The 21,793-nt window shown below is 40.6% G+C and overlaps 1 protein-coding gene and 1 non-coding gene across 3 annotated transcripts in view; both read left to right on the top strand.

Annotated features, from left to right (window-relative positions):
* Window positions 1–5,785, top strand: part of LOC130904304 (mitochondrial import inner membrane translocase subunit TIM16-like) — a 285,942-nt gene extending 280,157 nt beyond the window's left edge. For both annotated transcript variants that reach the window (XM_057816981.1, XM_057816978.1), the window contains 4 exons: window positions 138–222; window positions 401–537; window positions 3,925–3,990; window positions 4,202–5,785. In XM_057816981.1, the coding sequence (XP_057672964.1) occupies window positions 138–222; window positions 401–537; window positions 3,925–3,990; window positions 4,202–4,306 (393 nt within the window). In that variant the 3' untranslated portion in view covers window positions 4,307–5,785. The remainder of the gene's footprint in view (window positions 1–137; window positions 223–400; window positions 538–3,924; window positions 3,991–4,201) is intronic.
* Window positions 5,786–12,785: 7,000 nt separating this feature from the next.
* Window positions 12,786–12,858, top strand: trnam-cau (transfer RNA methionine (anticodon CAU)). Its single transcript has one exon. It is a non-coding gene; the product is annotated as a tRNA-Met (tRNA).
* Window positions 12,859–21,793: the final 8,935 nt, after the last annotated feature.

Genomic DNA, 21,793 nt, shown 5'->3' with positions numbered 1-21,793 from the left:
AATTTGTGACATCATCATTGTCTACTGCAATTTTACATCACTTGGGAAAAAAGCTTTAATAATGAATATAACAGGATTTTAAAAAATCACTACTTGTGTAATTCCTATGTTAATTTTATTTTTTTGTTATTCCACAGGCTAAGTATTTAGCACAAGTGATTGTTATGGGAGTTCAAGTGGTAGGCCGTGCTTTTGCTCGGGCTTTACAGCAAGAATATGCAGGTATGAAAGCATGTGACAAGAGCTGTTTCCCAAAAGTTTTGGTGTTTTTAACCGGTTTGACCGATAGTATCAACACTTTTGACATTTATTTATAACATTCTATCCACAAGTTTCATATGATGTGAAACTGAAACCATTTTTTTTAAATGATGGCGGTGTCTCCTCATCATCTTCGCAGCGAGTCAGGCAGCAGCGCGAGCACGAAGCAGCGCCGGTCAGCATTCTGCCGCCGCTACCAGCATATCTGGGATGAGTTTACAAGAAGCGCAGCAGATCCTTAACGTCTCTAAGATGGAACCAGAGGAAATCCAGAAGGTACCATATACTGTATATTAGAGGTGCAACAATTAATCGATTCATCGACAACTTTAGCTAATCAATCGACAACTATTTTGAAAACCAATGAGTCGTTTAGGACAGGAGTCTGGAACCTTTTTGACCGAGAGAGCCAAAACACCCAACATATTTTAAAATGGGATTCCACGAGAGCCATACAGTGTGCGTATATCTGTTTTGTAAGCGTTTTTTAATTAAAAAAAAAATTTTTTTTTTGTGAACGCATTTGAACGCATCACATGTGCGTGTGTCTGTGACATGTGCATAACAGTGGCCGAGACAGGTTAAGCCTATCGGGGCAGCCGAGCATGAATCTCGCTCTCCTGGAAGTGGCGACAATTTGACAGGCGAAAAAGTCATGAAAGTCAAACTGACTTGATGAAACCGACATGACTTGGGGTGCTACGCAGTTCACTTTCGTGGTTTCATTTTCGCCTACGCATTTTTTAATTTACTCCTGTTCACTCGGCATTGAGTTGAACAGGAGTTTTAACTGGCTGCAAGTGTGATTTAGTTATTGCCACCAACTGGTATGTACCACAGGTAAGTAACAGGTGCTTTTAATTACACAAATTAGAGAAGCATCACATGATTTTTCAAAGGGTGCCTATAGACCCTACTCACGTGACGTCACAGCCACGCCCCCGCGCCATGTTGTCCGTATACTTGTCATGTTAATGCATTAGCACTTCGTAAATTCCTCCTATTATGGCGTGTTTTTCTGCTCGTTAACATTAATAATCAAAATGGTCAAGTCGTGTGTGGCGGTCGGTTGCAAAAACAGAGAAGATAGACGGAGAGACTTGGAAGTTTTACCGTATTCCGAGAGACCCGGAGAGGAGAGCGAGATTGACTGCTGCAATTCGACGAGAAAACTGGGCTCCAAAAGACTACCACAGATTATGTAGTAGTCATTTTATATCTGGTAAGATGCATTTAATATATATTTAGAGGGTTTTGGGCTGACAACCACAATTAAGATCATTGCTAGGCTAATCGCCGACAACATACACTCAGACGTTGTGAATGAACTACCTGAAAATATATAATTATAAGGGGATAATAAGACAGTTGTCATACAATTAATTTACAATTTCACTATTGAGGTCAAAAGCCAAAAAATAAATTCAACTAGGGACAATCTGGAGTAGTGCTATCGCACTTCATATATGTATGTAGTGAGAGTGCTATCGCTAAACCATATAAACATTAAAAGCCCTAGCTCCATTGACAAATGACATGAAATACATTAGACTTGACAGTGGATGCTAGCAAGAACAAAAGATTTTGAATTGAAAATTTCGTAACTCACCTTCCCGAGCACAAGATTCCTGCCGAATTTTCGTGTACGAGGACCTGTTTCACCCAACCAGCAACGTAGCATTTATAAGCTTCCAAGCTCTTAAAGTTTTTCAAACTTTCGTGAGAATAGGCTGATTTTGTGTGGACAAGATAGTTGTAAATATCAGGGTCAGGCAAAGACTGCGAAGACAGCGGGTCGAAAAACATCGATTTAGGCGTCAAATATGGATCTGGCGAATGGATAAACTGAAGCTTTTCCACATAACGCCTTTTATGCAACGCATCCAATGAGTTTACGGCGTCAGATAACACCGGGGCTTCCATTAATTGCTCTATAACTTGCACGACTAATTGAAAACAATGAGAATAAGTCTAAAAAATACGGAAAATATGGCGGCCGGATACAGCGACACGTCATTTTGTGACGTAGGTGAGTAGGGTCTATACTTCTGTCCGGCCCATTTTTGGAGTTTTGTGGAAAATGATAATGATTTAAATTTTAAAAAATCCATTATCTTTTGTGTTTTTTAAAAAAAAAAATTTTATTGCAAGCAAAATAAATGACGATAATGAAGGGTATGACAACACCTGGGGAAATGCTAATATTCCATCATTTATCCATCAACGCATGCCTTTTGAATTCATATCATGCCACTTCGTGTAATTACACACATCGCAGCACCAAGAAAATGATAGAAATTAGGTCGATTGTCAAGCTAAAAGGACCCGCCTCCGAGATGTCGGAAATCTAGCATATTGTGTGCGTGACGTCACTATAGGGAAACAACCGGCTCAGTGCTTACTACTGAATGGCGGCGATGATGGCGGACAATTTTGTTACTATTTGCAGCGACGAATCCGACGTAACGAACATTCTTCTAATGGTGACGAGGAGAGGTATGAACCTTTCTTTGGTGTTTTGAGTTATCAATTTGAGCACAAACGAAAGCCAATGCAGTCTAATGAAAGGATCATTGAGGGGAGCAATCACACTGATGAAACACCGGCGGCAACAGAATCACCGAATGGTTTGTTTTGCATTTCTTTTTGTGAAGCTGATACACCGTGACCGCAGAATAATGTATAGAATAATTATCATTTAATATGCTATCATCAGTTTCGCTCTGCCAACCGACACAAATATGAATGGGATTAGAGGATTTGTTCTATATGTTTTACGAGCGATAATGTATACATGTGTCCAGTCCTATATCCAATGCGTGATATGTTTTTTATCATAAAAGAGTACTCACTCTGGCCATTTCCCTCCTTTGCTTTGCCTGGGGTGGTGAGGTGGTCTCATCAGAGCCAGTCATCGTCCTCTTTCACCGGGCACCGCATCTGCTTTCAGCAGCAATTTCTTAGCAAAACCTGATTTCATTTGCCCATAGTTCGTATAGCTTTCAGGTGTAAAATGCGCACCACACAAAACCGTGCCGGAGGCTGGGTCTGCAAAATTAGCCCTCTTAGCACGGACGAACTTTACTCATTGTCTGCGTAGTCCAGCTCTTTTTCTCGCGTTTGGGAGCTCATGGGTACTACATTGCAACAAATGGCTATTTGTAAACCACATAGCATGACAGGTTTGAACCATTTTAGCGATTTTTGGATAAAACACTAACGCAACTCTCTCGTTGATAAACAACGATGGCACCTGCCTCGACCTTTTGTTTCCTTGTTATGACGTCTCCGCCCCATTCGGCTGTTTCCGGAACACTTTCGGAAATGTTCGTCATTTTCGATCTATTTTGGATAATTGCTCATTAATGTGATTGATTTTTTTGTTAACTTTATCAATATTTGTTATCTTGGCACATAACGGTTCTATTGATGTCTCACACCCCCTTTGCGTTTTCATACCCTTTAAGATGTTTTCCGCTATATATAAAGAACTGGGACGGCTGGCAGTGAATGATTCTTTGTATTTTTTTTTACCATTGATGGTGATAGACGCTGCTGGCCTTCCCTGGGCGTCTATCACAGTCAATGACATTGAATCAGTTAAAGTCCCGCTTGAGTCACGATGCCTGACACTTATACGTATCTGTTTGAATTCCTTTCCAGAACTATGAACATCTTTTCAAAGTCAACGACAAGTCTGTGGGCGGTTCATTTTACTTACAATCAAAAGTAAGTATACCTGAGCTTTTGTCATGAGGTATTCACTTGTTGCCATGGTTACTCTGCACTTAAGCAGTTTCTCAAATGCCACTGTGGCAGATTGTATTCGTTGGCCGTACTGAAGCAATCCTTGAAGACGGTTAGCTGATGTCAATAAAAGCATCTTCAATATTGTTCCATTTAGAAGCCAGCCGGTAGTGATTTTGTTTTCTGTATGCAGGTGGTCCGGGCTAAAGAGCGTCTAGATGAGGAACTAAATATTGAAGCACAAGAACAGCAGCGGCAACAGCAAAAGCAGCAATCGCAGCAAAACACAGAAACATGAAGTATGAAACCACCTTCCCTTATCCCGCCACGTCACCTGTAAATTATACCCTAGTAAATGTCAACGCTTTCTCTACTTGTTGACATCCTCGATACGAGCAGGAAACACATTTCGAGAAAGAAATGTTATTTATGCACTGCAACACAGCAAGGGAAACTCGGCTTTCCCCCAAAATGCCCAAAAAAATAAGTGATCAAATCTGTACTATTATGTTGAAGGGAATAGTATCCATTCACATATTTACTGTTTGACCGTTTGTATTACTCTTAACACACCCAATATGAAATAAATAGCATTTAAATCATAGCTTAAGAAAACAAGTAGAATATATTTGAAAATATGAGTAGTTGGACTTGGAGCGATTGGAATTTGCAGCGCCAAGACAATAAGCAGATAAGGGCATAACAACTACAGGATGCCTGCTGACTCTGGAAGCCCAACGCGCATGTCATGCAGCTGACTGAGTGAGATGGACGCTGACTGAGCGAGACAAGCGGGTGATGGGCAAGACATCTACAAGCCCACGTCTGGACCACCAAATCCTGCCATCAGTTCTTCTGGGGGACAATAATTGACAGTCCAGAACAATGGCGGGACATCCTGTCTTGCCACAAGGAACGCCTGATAACAAGAAGACTCCACAGTTGAGAATTTCAATACTCAGCGCTCATTTTGCGCAGAGACTGATGACATCTCCAACTTTGGTTCCCTTTGCAACAGTGACACACAGACTACTCTGCCCAATCTGCAACAGACAATTACCCAAAACAACACCCAAACACACCCTTCTTCCTGACAACAGCCCGCCTCGACAGAGCCTTCAAAAGACTAAATTCTTGAGCTAGTGCTGTCCTTTCTCTGGAATCTTTTGTTGACCTGTGATATGGTGACCCTAGATCCAGCCTTCTTCTTCGTTTGGGTCTGTGTGCTGTTTTTGCCATGCTGTCTGATTGCTGTCGACTTGGAATAAATTGTCAACTTGTGTTTCGAAGCCTTTTTCCAGCTTTTAAAATGGAGTCACTACAAGGGGTTAATACAAAGGGTGTAACGGTACATGTTATAGTATTGAACCGTTTCGGTACGTGGTAGTCTGTTCGGAACGGACACGTACCGAACGAGTTTCTGACGTAATATAACTAGGGCTGTCAAAATTATCGCGTTAACGGGCGTTAATTAATTTTTAAAATTAATCACGTTAAAATATTTGACGGAATTAACGCACCCGCTGGCATATTGCCTCAAACATTACAATCAGGCCGTTTATGGACATTAAGAGTGAAGAGAATGCCACCGGCCGCTTGGGGGCAGCGTTGTTCCATACTCATGTCCTCTAAACGTGGGAGAATTAGTAGTTGTGAGACGTTTATGCTGTATTCACAATGCAATGCAAATTGCTATTTGTGCTCCACACATATTTCGGTAAGTTTTCTTTCTTTTAGTGGCAATTATGTGTCTCTTGTTTTATTTTGGGTAAGATATATATACAGGTACAGTGGGGAGAACAAGTATTTGATACACTGCCAATGGGTTTTGGCAGTGTATCAAATACTTGTTCTCCCCACTGCATATGTTATACAGTAAAGGCGAGTGGACACAGGCGCGCAGTTTATTGGCATAAGCTTCTCCTTCACAACAAACATAAGTATCGTTTAGTGAAAGCACAACAAAAATAATATTCCTATCTCTCTCAAAAAAAAAAAAAATGTTCTCAAAAAGAAAAGCACTTCAGTCTATAGTAATGAGGCCCTATTTTGACACACAGTTAAACAACAATGCTAAATAAACTGGCATTCCATATCAATTTAGCTATGCAAAATACACGTAAAACTTTTCACTCTATTTTTATTGTTATTTTTATTCTTATTATTATATTAACTCTACTTTTGATTGAAAATTTTACAAATTTTATTAAAACGAAAACATGAAGAGGGGTTTTAATATAAAACTACTATAACTTGTAACTATAACATTTATCGTTTAAGAACTACAAGTCTTTCTATCCGTGGATCACTTTAACAGAAAGAATGTTAATAATGCCATTTGTGGATTTATTGTTACAATAAACAAATACAGTACTGATGTACAGTATGTTGTATGTATATATCCGTCATGTGTCTTATCTTTCCATTCCAACAATAATTTACATAAAAATATGGCATATTTTAGAGATGGTTTGAATTGCGATTAATTACGATTAATTAATTTTTAAGCTGTAATTAACTCGATTAAAAATTTTAATCGTTTGACAGCCCTAAATATAACCCTTACTTTTCGAGGTTGTGAGTCGATCGGGTTACAGTTTCTTTGTGTAGATTATATGTACTCCGTCTTCTCTACTATAATGAGGACCAACACAGTAGGACAGTCCAGAGACGTCAACGGCGCGACAACGTGGCCGCCACGAGAACGCAGTGCAACGCGGGCGTTAGAGTCAATCAGCCAATGCACACCAGTCGCAGTGCAGCCGTGTGTTAGATGCGTCCCAGAAGCGGCTCAACGCGACGCACGCGAAAAGAACGGGCGTTTATTATTTGACACGAGACGCGGCCCTCCTGCGTCAATACTACGAGCTAGGATTGGGCAGGAAGTCACTCGTGTAATAATACTGTGGATCCGGTCAATTTTCAAACTAATATGCAATTGTAACCTACTTTTTGAGTCCATCAGATCTCTTGAGTGGTAGATCGGGGCACAGTTGTCTTTGTTGATTTACAGTTTTCTTCTCTGCTATAATAATAACCAACACGGCCCCGTGTTCAATACAAAGCCCTCCTACCACAACAAAACAAGGAGGAACTAATATTCACATACAGTGGGGAGAACAAGTATTGGATACACCGTCAATGGGTATTCCCATTGGCAGTGTATCCAATACTTGTTCTCCCCACTGTAGGAACTGAAGTTATACAACATAAAATATACAATATAAATGAATACTACATCACATTTGTAAAATATAAACACATAATTAAATTAAAATGAGCTAAAACACCTGTAATTAAATAATAAGAATAATACACACATCCTGCTTACACAATTAAATTGATTAATTTCTGTGTGGCGCTTTAACTTGAGAAAATCTACCAATAAAGCTTTTGAAAACTGTTCATAAGAAAAAAAAAAAAAATGTTCCATTGAGGTATTTCATTTGTAATATGTTAAAATCTTTGTCATTGGGATTGCTTTTCTCTTTAGTACAGGACTTCTTTTTTCTTCTTTCTTTCAGAAAGAAAGCTGACCAATACGCGGGGTCTGAAAGGCAAATTGTTGTTGGATTATCTTTAAATACCCGCTACTTTTTGAGCAGAATTCAAGCTTTGTATAGGCTAATGTTCCGATTGTTGAAAGCACAAAAGTGTGTAATAAACAACTAGCACATTTATATTTTGCATTTTGTTTTTTTTTTTACTGTACGGAAAATGAACCGAACCGTGACCTCAAAACCGAGGTACGTACCGAACCGAGATTTTTGTGTACCGTTACACCCCTAGTTAATACTAAGGTGAATGGGCTAGTTTGGCCTTTTGGCCGAGTTGTTGGCTTATACCAGCCTGGGTCGTTGGAATTGTGCTAGTGCAGTTCCGGCGGTTCGGCTGGCGTGATTCCGTCAATCTGGCGAAAAGGTCAAATTCCAACAATGTGTACATGTCATTGACTAAATATTTGCTATGACGCGCTCAAATTTTCTTCAAAATTAGCTTTTTATCACTGGTTACGATTAGGGGTGCACGATATCCATTTTTTGACACCGATATCGATAGCTTCCTGCTCCTCAAGGCCGATACCGATACGATAACCGATAATAGATATATAATTTTCCAATGTATATTTACCTGAGTTTTTGAACACCCGTAGGTCAAAAATACTAGTAGTTGATTCAGCATGGATTTGCCTTTGACCAAACCACAATTTTTATGATGACATGAACATTATTATAATGAACAAAACAAAGACAAGAACAATTTTATGACTTCAAAAAAGTGCCCATATTATATTTTTTCGAATAAATATAATTTGAGTCAATCACAATCAATCAGTCAATATCATTGAAGATGTGTTGCCCTGAACAATGAGCACTGATCTAAAACAGACCCAACATGTATTGTGCTTTGTCAGCAGATAAAACATTTGGTGCCACAGGAGAGGAGACTTTTGTCGTCTTGGTCGTTGAAACAACTTTCTTAACCTAGCAATGATAGAACAGCAAGCCTATCAATAACCAAAAGGCCTCTCAAGAACTTGTAAACACAACACTGTAAAATGTAAACATTTGCTGATTGCCATAGTAAGGTTTATAACTCATTGAAGGAAAAATACAGCCTCTAGAACACTAACAAAATTTTGCATACTGGCAAAACAGGAGTGGAAACAAACCCTCACATCCCAATCAGACACCGCGGCAAAAACATTATTAATGGGCCCGATAATATGCAATGTTATTGGAGTTATTGGGATGACATCATAATTCCTATTATCGGACCGATAATTATCGCGCACATCTAGTTAAGATGCAACTTGCTTTTCATTCATATGGGCAGCTTCACAGTCCTTCAAACAGGGTGGACGCTATGCATCTCTAGTGGTGAGAGTGCATTGTTCCACTCAGTGGCGACACTAGACCTCCTAAATAATTTATTGTTTTATTTAAAAATAAATAAATAAAATAAATGCGAGCATTTTCACTGTGAAGTTGCCAGAATATGCTCCTGAATGAAATGGACCCCTTGGATGTGTGTGGAAGCGATCGCTATATTTATTTAGTTTTTTGAATGCCTCGCCGTGGAAATGAGTGACTTCCGGACACAGTCTCGAGTTGAGAAAGAGGGCGCTGTGACATGTACGGAGGAAGGAGTCCTCTTCACTATACAGCCGTACTGTTGTATGAGAAGGACTAAGGATTCAGCTGATTTTGCGGATTAATACGTTTATTTTTCGCATCACGCCAGCCAAACGGCTGCAGAAAATATTTGCTGTACGAGGGAGAGGCGTTTGCGCCTTTTTGGGGTTTTCAAAAGGTTCCCATTCACCGGTGGATATTGGCCAAAACAAGCCCTACTACTGTGGGACCGTTGGACTTACCAGGACGTGAGTGAACATCGTCCATCCATTATCTTCCACTTAATCCGAGGTCGGGTCGCGGGGGCAGCAGCTTTGGCAGGGAAGCCCAGACTTCCCTCTCCCCAGCCACTTCAGCCAGCTCCTCCGGCGGGATTCCAAGGCGTTCCCAGGCCAGCCGAGCGACATAGTCTCTCCGGCGTGTCCTGGGTCAACCCCGGGGCCTCCCGCCGGTGGGACATGCCCGGAACACCTCTCCAGGGAGGCGTCCAGGAGGCATCCGAGCCACCTCAACTGGCTCCTCTCAACGCGGAGGAGTAGCGGCTCGACACCAAGCCCCTCCCAGATGACCGGGCTTCTCACCCTATCTCTAAGGGAGCGCCCGGACACCCTGCAGAGGAAACTCATTTCGGCCGCTTATATCCTGGATCTTGTTCTTTCGGTCACGACCCACAGCTCGTGTCCATAGGTGAGGGTTGGAACGTAGATCGACCGTTAAATCGAGAGCTTCGCCTTTTGGCTCAGCTACTTCTTCACCACAACGGACCGGTGCAGTGTTCGCATCACTGCAGACGCTGCACCGATCCGCCTGTCGATCTCCCGCTCCCTCCTACCCTCACTCGTGAACAAGACCCCAAGATACTTGAACTCCTTCACTTGGGGCAGGATCTTATCCCCGACCCGGAGAGGGCATGCCACCCATGCCACCTAAGGACCATGGTCTCGGATTTGGAGGTGCTGATCTTCATCCCAACCGCTTCACACTCGGCTGCGAACCGCCCCAGTGAGAGTTGGAGGTCATGGCTTGATGAAGCCAACAGCACCACATCATCTGCAAAAAGCAGAGATGCAATGCTGAGGCCACCAAACCGGACACCTTCAACGCCTTGGCTGCACCTAGAAATTCTGTCCATAAAAATTATGCACAGAATCTGTGACAAAGGGCAGCCTTGGCGGAGTCCAATCCTCGCTGGGAACGAATTTGACTTACTGACGGCAATGCGGACCAGACTTTGACACCGGTCGTACAGGGACCGAACAGCCCTTACCAAGGGGCTTGGTACCCCATACTCCCGGAGCACCCTCCACAGGACTCCCCTAGGCACACGGTCGAACGCCTTCTCCAAATCCACAAAACACATGTAGACTGGTTGGGCGAACTCCCATGCACCCTCGAGGACCCTGCCGAGGGTGTAGAGCTGGTCCACTGTTCCACGGCCGGGACGAAAACCACACTGAATCCGAGATTCGACTTCCTGACGAACCCTCCTCTCCAGCACCCCTGAATAGTCTTTACCGGGGAGTAAACATCGTGTTTTGTATTATGTCAAATACTGGGATCATTTTAATGTGTTGGTGGCTTGCATTTTGTGGCTGACACGCTCCTTGCCCCCTCGGCCGACGACCGGTGGCTTGTCGCACATCTCCCCCCGCCGGGAGAGCACTATACTCGGCTTTTTCCCACCACTTCATGTGCCCGGCGCTCTGTCAAATTTTCCGACCGATCAGAAATTGCAACTTTGAGTTAAAAATAGCCGCGAATACAGCGATTACAAAGTAAACACTACAAACTTGCTTTAAATAAAGGACTACTTACGTTTGATCATGGATGGGCACGTAAAAAGCTCTCATACACATACATTAGCTGCACAACTACTGCTGCCGCTCGCCTATGACTCTCTGGCTGTTTACGACTTCGCGTGTAGTAAGGCATTATTTTGCCATATTTGTGTTGACCATTTGGCAGCTTTACGCCCCTCCGACGTCGGCCAGTTTGTTCAGCGGTCATTGTCCAGCTGCTTCCCCGGCGAGCTCTCCTGTCCGTAGTAGCAGGGAAACGAGCTGTAAATTGCTCTCCGCCGGACGGTTTGCCGATCGGCGAATCCAATCGACAACTCAGTCGTCATGTGAAATGATCCGGGCTAGCTTTGTGTGATTTCCCGCTTCGAAGACTTTGAAACATCACTCTGTCCGGGTTAGCATGTCGGCTAGCTGTCACGCCTCTTGGGTTGTTTATATTCTCTGAAGCGGGGGAAGGAAAATGACATAAGCCCGATTTAGGTGGCATAAAATATCGTTCGGGAGGTGCGACAGAAAAGGTGACGTTGACAGTTTTGACCATCATGGAGTAATTTTGCCATGTCGTCTTGAATAAATGCATTTTTATTATTTCATATTCCATTTAGCACAAGACTATAATTTGTCATGACCATGCCATTTATTTAGCAATTAGGGAAAATACTTGGATAAAAAGAATATCCTGTAAAAATATTGAAGTAAAGAGACAGAAACAATGACATTTTGCAGCTCTCTTCGTCGCGTTTTCCTCGTTGTGAATAGTTCCCCCTCGACGGGCTGACTGGTCCTTCTCAAGCCATTTATTTAGCCATTGGGGAAAAATACTTGGATAAAAAGAATATCCTGTAAAAATATTGGAGTAGAGAGACTGAAACGATGACATTTTGCGGCTCTTTGTCGCGTTTTCCTCGTTGTGAATAATTCCCCCTCAATGGGCTGCATACTAAATCAGATGAAATCGTGACTCCGCTGACGTCATCCACCTGTTGGGGACGCTAGAGCCCTATAATGGTAGGCGTGGCTAACCGGCAAATTAAAAGACACATTTCTCATCATCTGCGCTTTGCTAAATTGTTGTATATAGTCGAATCGTCTCAAAATATGATTCTAATTCACATAATAATCCTATTTAAGACTTTTTTTCTCCTTTCGTACGCACTTTAAATCAATAATTATATAACCAAATTAATTATGTATAATTATTTATAATTATATTTTGAAAGTTTACATTCAGTTCTACTGATTTGGGTGAATACACTTCCCTCTAATGGCAAAAGTGAATATGTCATACCTCATTTCACATGGCTGAATCCAGCTGCTCCCTGTTAAGACCAACATAAGCTTTTGTTTGAGCTAATGTTTTTTTTTAAGCAGTCATAAATTTAGTTCATGGGTATAATTATCCTTTTAATCGACTACCAAAATAATCGATAGCTGCAGCCCTACTAACATTTATATTGTAAGAAGTTTAACTGTGGTTCCCTTTAAAAATAAAATGCCAAAGCTTAGCCTCAAATGGTATTAAAAAACAACTACTAATATGTTGGTACCATCGTCAGCCAGATGCATTTCCGGTTGACACCATGCGGGGGGCCCGCTGACCAGGGAAAGAGTGGGACGGGGGTGGAGGAGTCTATAAGCTAAGCGATTGACAGGGGTAGAGTGCACACAAATAAGCTCTGTGAGGTTTACATTGAAATGTTTTGGTGACGGTTAAGTCAAGCATACGTTGAGCAAAATGAACCGAGTGGAATGCTGCAAGGTGTATGTTGACCGGCTTTTTTTGCTACACAGCAGCGGCGTCAGTACAGATACTTGACACCGCACTGCGAGGAGATGTCGCACAGCCTCGTTGGCGCAGTAGGCAGCGCGTCAGTCTCATAATCTGAAGGTCGTGAGTTCGAGCCTCACACGGGGCAATGGTTTTGTTTCTTTTGTGCAGAGGTTGTCTAATGTTTACCAAAGCGGTTTAGCTGGTTCGAGCCCCTCCCCCACCTCCAATAGGGTTTTCTAATGCAAGCTTTTTTAACTGGTGTGCCGCGGCACACAATTGTGGTCCATTCCTCTACACCAGGGGTCCCCAAACTTTTTCCTGTGAGGGCCACATAACCCTTCTCTTCTCTGATGAGGGGCCGGGGTCAGTTTGTAACAGAAAAAGTGTGACGATTGCAGGAGTGCCTAAATGTAAAAATGTATTGTTTTTCAGAAAGCCACAATCAAATAACCCTTTCTGGATTCTTCATGGAACCAAAGTAAATAAAATAAAAATGATATAATATAATATAGTATAATATAATATAATTAGGGCTGTCAAACGATTAAAATTTTTAAGCGAGTTAATCACAGCTTAAAAATTAATCGTAATTAATCGCAATTCAAACATCACTAAAATATGCCTTATTTTTCTGTAAATTATTGTTGGAATGGAAAGATAAGACACAAGACGGATATATACATTCAACATACTGTACATAAGTACTGTATTTGTTTATTATAACAATAAATCAACAAGATGGCATTAACATTAATATTCTGTCAAAGCAATCCCTGGATAGAACGACTTGTAGTTCTTAAAAGATAGATTTTAGTACAAATTATAGAAATTTTATGTTAAAACCCCTCTTAATGTTTTCGTTTTAATAAAATTGGTAAAATTTTCAATCAAAAAAATTAACTCGTAGCTCACCATTGTTGATGTCAAGAATTACACAATGCTCATGGTGCATAAAATCAGTCGCACCCAAGCGCCAGCAGAGGGAGACAAAAAACACAAGTAACAAGTGGACATGACACTGCTGTCATTTTAATCTGTTTGAGCGGGGCATATGCGTTAATTGCGTCAAATATTTTAACGTGATTAATGAAAAAAATTAATTACCGCCCGTTAACGCGATAACTTTGACAGCCCTTAATATAATACAATATAATATAATCAGGGGTGCACATAATTTTTTTGCCCAGGTTCTCAGAGGAGGACCTGGAGATGTGACTTGGTCCTCATTGAGCTTGAGAGCCGACCCACCTGATGCGATAAATTTATGACAAGCTTTACTTAGAGCCAATTAACTTTGATTAATTATATTAACAGTTAATGCTTGATTAACATCAACTGGCACAACAAAATTGCCATTACTTTGAAGTGAAATGTAAAGAAATAAACATAAAAGCACCAATTCAAAATAAAGGGCATTATGCGGCTCCCACATTAACTCCAAGCCTTTTTAAAAGTGGGATGTCCTCCTCATAAGACCTCATTGAACGTGTATGTTTAGCTTTGTAAAATGTGAGCAAAAACACGTTTGTCAGTGCATGTCGCTGTTCATTACCTTTATTCCGCCCTATTCCGCCACATGTCCATAGGGCGAGTGGGGTCCTGTTTGACATCGATAGTTTGCTTAATTGCCACATGCTCTCTGTTTTTTTCGTGCTTTTCAAAGTTTGGATGGCTGAAATTCTTTGACCCTACATAAAATGCGTTGCTCTAATCGGCGACATTGGGATTCACACGGCACATTTTGTACCGCATTTCCGTGCGAGCATCATTCGCTTCTAGCCATGGTACCTCCTGTAGCCACTTAAAAGTCCTTTTTTTCGGTAGCTCCGGTGACGTCTCTGTCATCTGTCTGTCTTTTGATGGGGGTGGGGGAACACGGAAGTAATTACTCAGTGTGGCCTGCCTCATCGACATTTTGAGAAGTTATTTTCTCGTGTCCGCCGCAAATAGTGGTCAGCCATCGGTACGCAAAAGCGTATGGAAGCCGTTGAGGGCCAGCGCGTTTGTCTACGTCCAGTACGCATGTGCGGACCACTTATGTGCACCCCTGAATATAATATAATATAATATAATATCATGTAATGTAATATAATGTAATAATACTGTATTAATTAAATAGATAATAACCAAATAACCATTGCTCAGTTCTTCACAGAAAAAAGCCAGGACATAAATAACTCTATTGGAAAAAAAAAAAAAAAAAAAAAAAATTTTTTTTTTTTTACAAATTTTTTTTTTTTTTTTTTTACAAATTTTTTTTTTTTTTTTTTTTGTTCAGGGGGCCGGACCAAATGTGGCTGCGGGCCGTATCCGGCCCGCGGGCCGTAGTTTGGGGACCCCTGCTCTACACAAATCTTCTCTAGATCTGTCAGGTTTCGGGGCTGTCGCTGAGAAACACGATGTTTCAGCTCCATCCAAAGATTTTCTATATGACTGAGGTCTGGAGACTGGCTAGGCCACTCCAGAACATTGATATGCTTTTTATGCAACCACTCCTTGGATAGCTTGGCTGTGTGCTTCGGATCATTGTCATGTTGGATCTTCCAGCCGTGACTCATCTTCATGTCTCTGACTGAGGAAAGTAGGTTGTGACTCAAAATCTGATGATAAATTTCACCATTCATTTTCTGCTTATACAGTACAGTCGTCCTGTCCCCTTTGCCGAAAAGCAGCCCCAAAAAATGAGGTTTCCACCCCCATACTTCACAGTGGGGATGGTGTTCTCGGGGATTGTACTCATCCTTCTTTTTCCTCTACAAACAATGAATAAAGTTTGCACCAAAAAGTTCTACTAAGGTCTCATCTGACCACATAACTTTCTCCCATGACCCCTCTGCATCATTCAGATGGTACCTGGCAAACTTCAGACGGGCCGTCACATGTACTGGCTTCAACAGGGGAACCTTCTGAGCAATGCATGATTTTAAACCATTATACTGACAGTAGCCTTTGAAACTGTGCATCTAGCTCTCTTCAGGTCATTGACCAGCTCCTGCCATGTAGTTCTAGGCTGAGCCCTCACTTTTCTCATCATGAGTGATGCCCCACGAGGAGAGATTTTATATGGAGCCCCAGTCCGAGGTAGATTATCAGTCATGTTTAGCCTTTTCCATTTTCTAAGTTGCTGCAAATGTTGATTTATTCTCACCAAGATGTTTTTACCAATTGTCTCATAGCCTTTTCCAGCTTTGTGGAGCTCAACAATATTTTTCTCTGGTGTGATTCGAAAGCTCTCTGGTCATGCCCGTGGTAGCAGTTGGATGATGACTTACTGTGGGGTCCACAGGTGACAATAATGAGCTCAAACGGGTAGTGGTTGGGTGGTTACTCATGGGGTAAAAATAAACTTTTTTAAAGATGGACAACTCTTTGAATGTCATAGTTATTGCTGATTCTCAGTGGCACAAATCCTTATGAACCCCAGTAAATTACAAATAAATTATTTTGAAAATCATTCATGATTTCTGCATTTTTTTTTTAGATTATGTCTGCTGTTGATTTTGAGTTGCCTCCTATCAGTGTTGTTTTTGGCAGCTTTTAATTTTCTTTTATTTTGGATGAAAATACTTAATCATATTTTAGTCCATAGACTTCATAATGATATTGACGGGGTGGGGGGGCCGATTAATAGGGGGCCTGCATTGTTGGCGTGGCCGTGAAAGCTGACCGAGTGGAATCAGAGCTTTTTTTGTTGAAAACTCTTGTGAATAAATGCTTAAATCCCTGAATTCTTTATAGATATGGACGTAAAACAGTGTTGATTCTTGGTTAAAAGGAAAAAAAAACATGCAGGTAGCATTTTTTTAGGTAAATATGTCGAAGTACGATCCATGTCTGTCATCAATTAGGCGGCCGCCATATGTAAACAGCTTTTCTGGTGAAAATTCTTGTGAATAAATGCTTAAATCCCTGAATTCTTTATAGATATGAACGTAAAACAGTCTTGATTCTTGGTTAAAGCAAAAAAAAAACAACGTATAGTTAGCACTTATTTTACGTAAATATGTCGACGCACGATGCTAGTCTGTCAGTCAATGTGGCGGTCACCATATGTAAACAGAGCTTTTCCAGTGAAAATTCTTGTGAATTAATTCCTTAATCCCTGAAACCTTCAGAGATATGAATTTAAAAGAGTCTCGATTCTGGTTAAAAGCAAAAAAAAAAAAAAAAAAAATGTGCCAGTAGCATTCATTTTACGTAAATATTGCGAAGTATAATGCCAATGCTTTGGCAGCTAAATCCCCTCATTGATTTTTCTCACAATGTTACAAAATGCATGCATGGTACGAAAAATATACTTAATGATTACCTTGAATCCTCAAACAAATCACATCTGAAATCACATCTGAGACAATCCTTCCTGTTTTCTATGTTTTTATACTTTTTCAACATAAATCCGGCATTGAAACGCTGCATGTGTCGCTGTGACCGATTGCGAAAAACAATCAGAATGTTGGATGGCCTCCTACTTTAAGGCATGGCGCACTGAAGGTCGAATCTGACCCGTCAATGTCATTATGAAGTCTGTTTTATTCATTTCAAAATGTGTTTGTCTTCATCTAGTTTTGTAGACATTTGCTCAAAATGTTTTCATCTGCAAAATTCAAAAGTTTTAGTCCGAAAATAAAAAAAAAATAATGGTTTCCAACTATTTCGGAACGAACATTGACAGTACGGGCACATATTGTACTGAACAAAAGAACAACAATAAACCACAATTTTATATCAAACAAACCTTTATTAAACAGTTCTTTTTGTTGACATTATTACCAATATCGTCATAAAATTCCTCTAAAACAGGAGAACGCCGCTATGTTGTAGCAATTGGAGACTTTTATCAACTAAAATTACTGCATGTTCGACCACAGAACATGAAATCAGGAAAAAAATATAGATATTTCATAAAATCTCTTCTTTTTAAACATGTTCTATATTTTACCTATAATAAAAAGGCACTTGGAAAAATGAAAATACTGACAAAATATCTCAATTCAGATGTGCAAAAAAAAAAAAAAAAAACTTGGAACAGGCCTCGACTGGCCTTAGTCTGATCTATTAACCCTTTGTGCAACACTGTAGCACTCCAGTCAATGGCACCCCTTTTTTTTCTTAAAAAAAAAACAACATTAACTGAGCTTGTGAACACATTTACTAAAAGAACAAAATCTCCTGGAAAAAGTACCGCTTTTACAATGTTTAAAATTTCGTTGCTATTTTACAAATATGACTCCATGAACAAAGCTCGACGGAAAGGACGCACAAGCCTCCCTAGGACAGGCTGGAAAAAGTGCAATTTTGTTACAGACTGAACTGAAATTAATAAATGGAGCTTATTTGATACAGAAATCCACATCTCTGCTGGCTGTCCTCATCTTAACCTGCAGAGGAGAGGCTGTCAAGAAAAGGGAGGAGGAGCAAAGCCGCCGCTGCCGCTTTTGTGAGATTCAGTGTTGCCATGGAAATGGCTACTAGCCTACTTCCTACCTGCTTCTGATGAGATCGCTGATACTGAGAGATTCTCTTCTGTCTAAATATTAGGGGCGGGAACCTCTGGGTAGCTCAAGATACGATAAGATTTGCGATACAGGGCTCACAATTACGATGTCCCGATATGGCGATACAGTGGGGCAAATAAGTATTTAGTCAACCACCAATTGTGCAAGTTCTCCTACTTGAAAAGATTAGAGAGGCCTGTAATTGTCAACATGGGTAAACCTCAACCATGAGAGACAGAATGTGGGGGGTAAAAATCACATTGTTTGATTTTTAAAGAATTTATTTCCAAATTAGAGTAGAAAATAAGTATTTGGTCACCTACAAACAAGCAAGATTTCTGGCTGTCAAAGAGGTCTAACTTCTTCTAACGTGGTCTAACGAGGCTCCACTCGTTATCTGTATTAATGGCACCTGTTTTAACTATCGGTATAAAAGACACCTGTCCACAACCTCAGTCAGTCACACTCCAAACTCCACTATGGCCAAGACCAAAGAGCTGTCGAAGGACACCAGAGACAAAATTGTAGACCTGCACCAGGCTGGGAAGACTGAATCTGCAATAGGTTAAACGCTTGGTGTAAAGAAATCAACTGTGGGAGGAAATATTAGAAAATGGAAGACATACAAGACCACTGATGATCTGGGGCTCCAGGTACGATCTCACCCCGTGGCGTCAAAATGATAAAAACAGTGAGCAAAAACACTGTATTGTATAACAAAGTATTGAGATGAACTTTTGGTATTGACCAAATACTTATTTTCCACCATGATTTGCAAATAAATTGTTTAAAAATCAAACAATGTGATTTTCTGTTTTTTCCCCCTCATTCTGTCTCTCATGGTTGAGGTTTACCCATGTTATAGTTTCAAGTGGGAGAACTTGCACAATTAGTGGTTGACGAAATATGTATTTGCCCCACAGTATGTTTACAAGTTCTTGAGAGGCCTTTTGGTTATTGATAGGCTTGCTGTCCTATAATTGCCAGGTTAAAAAAACTTGTTTCATGGACCAAGACCACAAAGGTCTTCTCTCCTGTTGCACAAAATGTTTTATCTGCTGACAAAGCACAATACCTGTCGGGTTTATGTTTGTTTTAGTTCAGTGCTCATTGTTCAGGGGAACACATCGTCAATGACATTGACTGATTTGATTGTGATTGACTGAAATTATATTTATTGGAAAAAATAACTATGCGCACTTTATTTGTCAAAACTGTTCCTTGTTTTGTTCACTATAATAATGTTCATGGCATCATGAAAAATTTGGTTAGGTCAAAGACAAATCTATGCTGAATCCACTTGTATTTTTGACCTACAAGTGTTCTAAAACTCAGGTGAATATACATTTTAAAATTATACAGTATATACATTGTTATCGTATCGAACTTGAGGAGCAGGACGTTATCAATACCGTTATCAGTTTCAAATAATGGATATCATGCACCACTAATTCTGAGGAAAAAGTTAGGACACCTAACCACCTAATAGCTAATGTTACCCCCTTAACTTCAGTGAGACGCTTTTTGTAGTCATCTACCAGTCTTTGACATCGGTCTGAAGAAAGTTGGCCCCACTCCTCAACGCAGAATACTTTAACAGTGACTGACTTTTGAAGTGAGTGAAAACACCATGGTGAGATCAAAGGAGCTGTCTGAGGCCTTCAGAAAGAAGATTGTAGATGCTTATGAGTCTGTTCAGGGATTTTAAAAGATCTCACAAGAATATAAAATCAGCCATTCCACTGTGCGGAAAAGAGTCTACAAGTGGAGGACGTTCAAAACAACTGCCAACATTACCAGGTCTGGCCGTCCAAGCAAGTTCACCCCCAAGAGCAGACCGCAACATGCTAAAAGAAGTCTCCAAAAACCCTAAAATTTAATCACGGGACCTACAGCAGGCTATTGCTACTGTTGATGTGATTGTGAAAGTGCATGCCTGTACAATCAGAAAGAGACTTCACAAGTTTAACCTTCACGGAATGTGTGCAAGGAGGAAAAACTTTGCTCTCCAAGAAGAACATGAAGGCTAAACTGAAGTTTACCTGAGTGAATGTAGACAAAGACCAGGACTTCCGGAATAATGTTCTTTGGACAGATGAATCTAAAATTGAATTATTTGGACACCAGAACAAAGGACATGTTTGGCGTAAACCCAATTCAGCATTCCAGGAAAAGAACCTCATACCAACTGTTAAGCATGGAGGTGGAAGTATTATGGTTTGGGGATGCTTTGCTACAGCAGGACCTGGCCGTCTCACCATCATAGATTCCACCATGAATTCTATCGTATATCAGACATTGCTTGAGGAACATGTGAGATCATCTGTAAAAAAAAAAAAAAAAAAAAAAAAATTAAAGCTGAAGCGAAACTGGCCAGTGGAATATGACAATGACCCAAAACATATCCGTAAATACACCAAGGACTGGCTGAAAAGGAAGACAAGAGTCTTGAAATGGCCGAGTCAAAGCCCATACCTTAATCCCACTGAGATGTGGTTTGAAAAGGGCTGTACATGCAAGAAACCCCTCAAACATTTCACAGCTGAAAGTATTCTGCGTTGAGGAGTGGGGTAAACTGTCTTCCGACTGATGTCAAAGACTGGTAGATGGCTACAAAAAGCGTCTCATTGAATTTATTCAGCCAAAGGGGGTAACACTAGCTATTAGGTGGTAGGGTGTCCTAACATTTTCCTCAGAATATGCATTTTTTTGTTCATAAATTTAGTTTAATGAGTGAAACAATGTTAATTTTTTTTGTGTACCTGCTATTGAATCACTTTCTTTTCCAGAGATACAGAAAAACAAGTTCAGATATTGATATATGAACATTTCTTAATAAATAACTTAATATTTAATGAGGTTTGCTAATTTTTTTCATACCGGCACATGATTAGGTACCCAGTGGTTCCCACCCCGAAGTTTTATACCAAATGTTAATAATATGCCCTACACGACTCAAGATGTGATGTTCAGGTCTGTTTGGGGTTTTGTTTTTCTTTTTAAAAGACCAAAAATAGACACTTCCTCTATAAAGGGTTAAGGCAGCAGAGACGATGACGTCAGAGCAGCTTTTGAGAAGTAAATTCAACATCAGAAAATGTCTCGTCCAAACACGTACATATTATATAGGTATGTAAGATGGCAAAAAAGTATTTGTAGAAGTGGATTCAGGTGAAGGAAAGACTTCCATCTAATTTCCATCCTGTCCATCTCCCCCCGCAACTAAAGCAGTAACACTCCATTAAAATGCAGAATTAAAAATGGCATCCATTGCGACTGCTTAATTAAACACAATACATAAGACTTTCTTTGTTCAAATGAGGCAGTTTGCTATAGTGTGGCTTCATTATCAGTCCAGCTGTGCTTAGCATCAAGTGCTCGGACCCCCCTGGTCCTTAAATGTACATCCCACTTAATGTACTTGACTATTTTTGGCACAGTTTGTTGAACCCAGGACAAAACTTCCACCTACTACATGAAGCAGTTAGCGTACAGCCATCTGTTTTTCACAGCTGGTTTTCAGCCAGGTCACTCTTTTAAGAAAACACAAGACAGCAGTGTTTATCGCCACAGTGGGCCTTTCAT

Source organism: Corythoichthys intestinalis, chromosome 16 (genome assembly GCF_030265065.1).
Source record: "Corythoichthys intestinalis isolate RoL2023-P3 chromosome 16, ASM3026506v1, whole genome shotgun sequence".
NCBI lineage: Eukaryota > Metazoa > Chordata > Actinopteri > Syngnathiformes > Syngnathidae > Corythoichthys > Corythoichthys intestinalis.
Note: the sequence above shows the minus strand (reverse complement) of the source record. Positions and strands in the feature narration are given on the sequence as shown.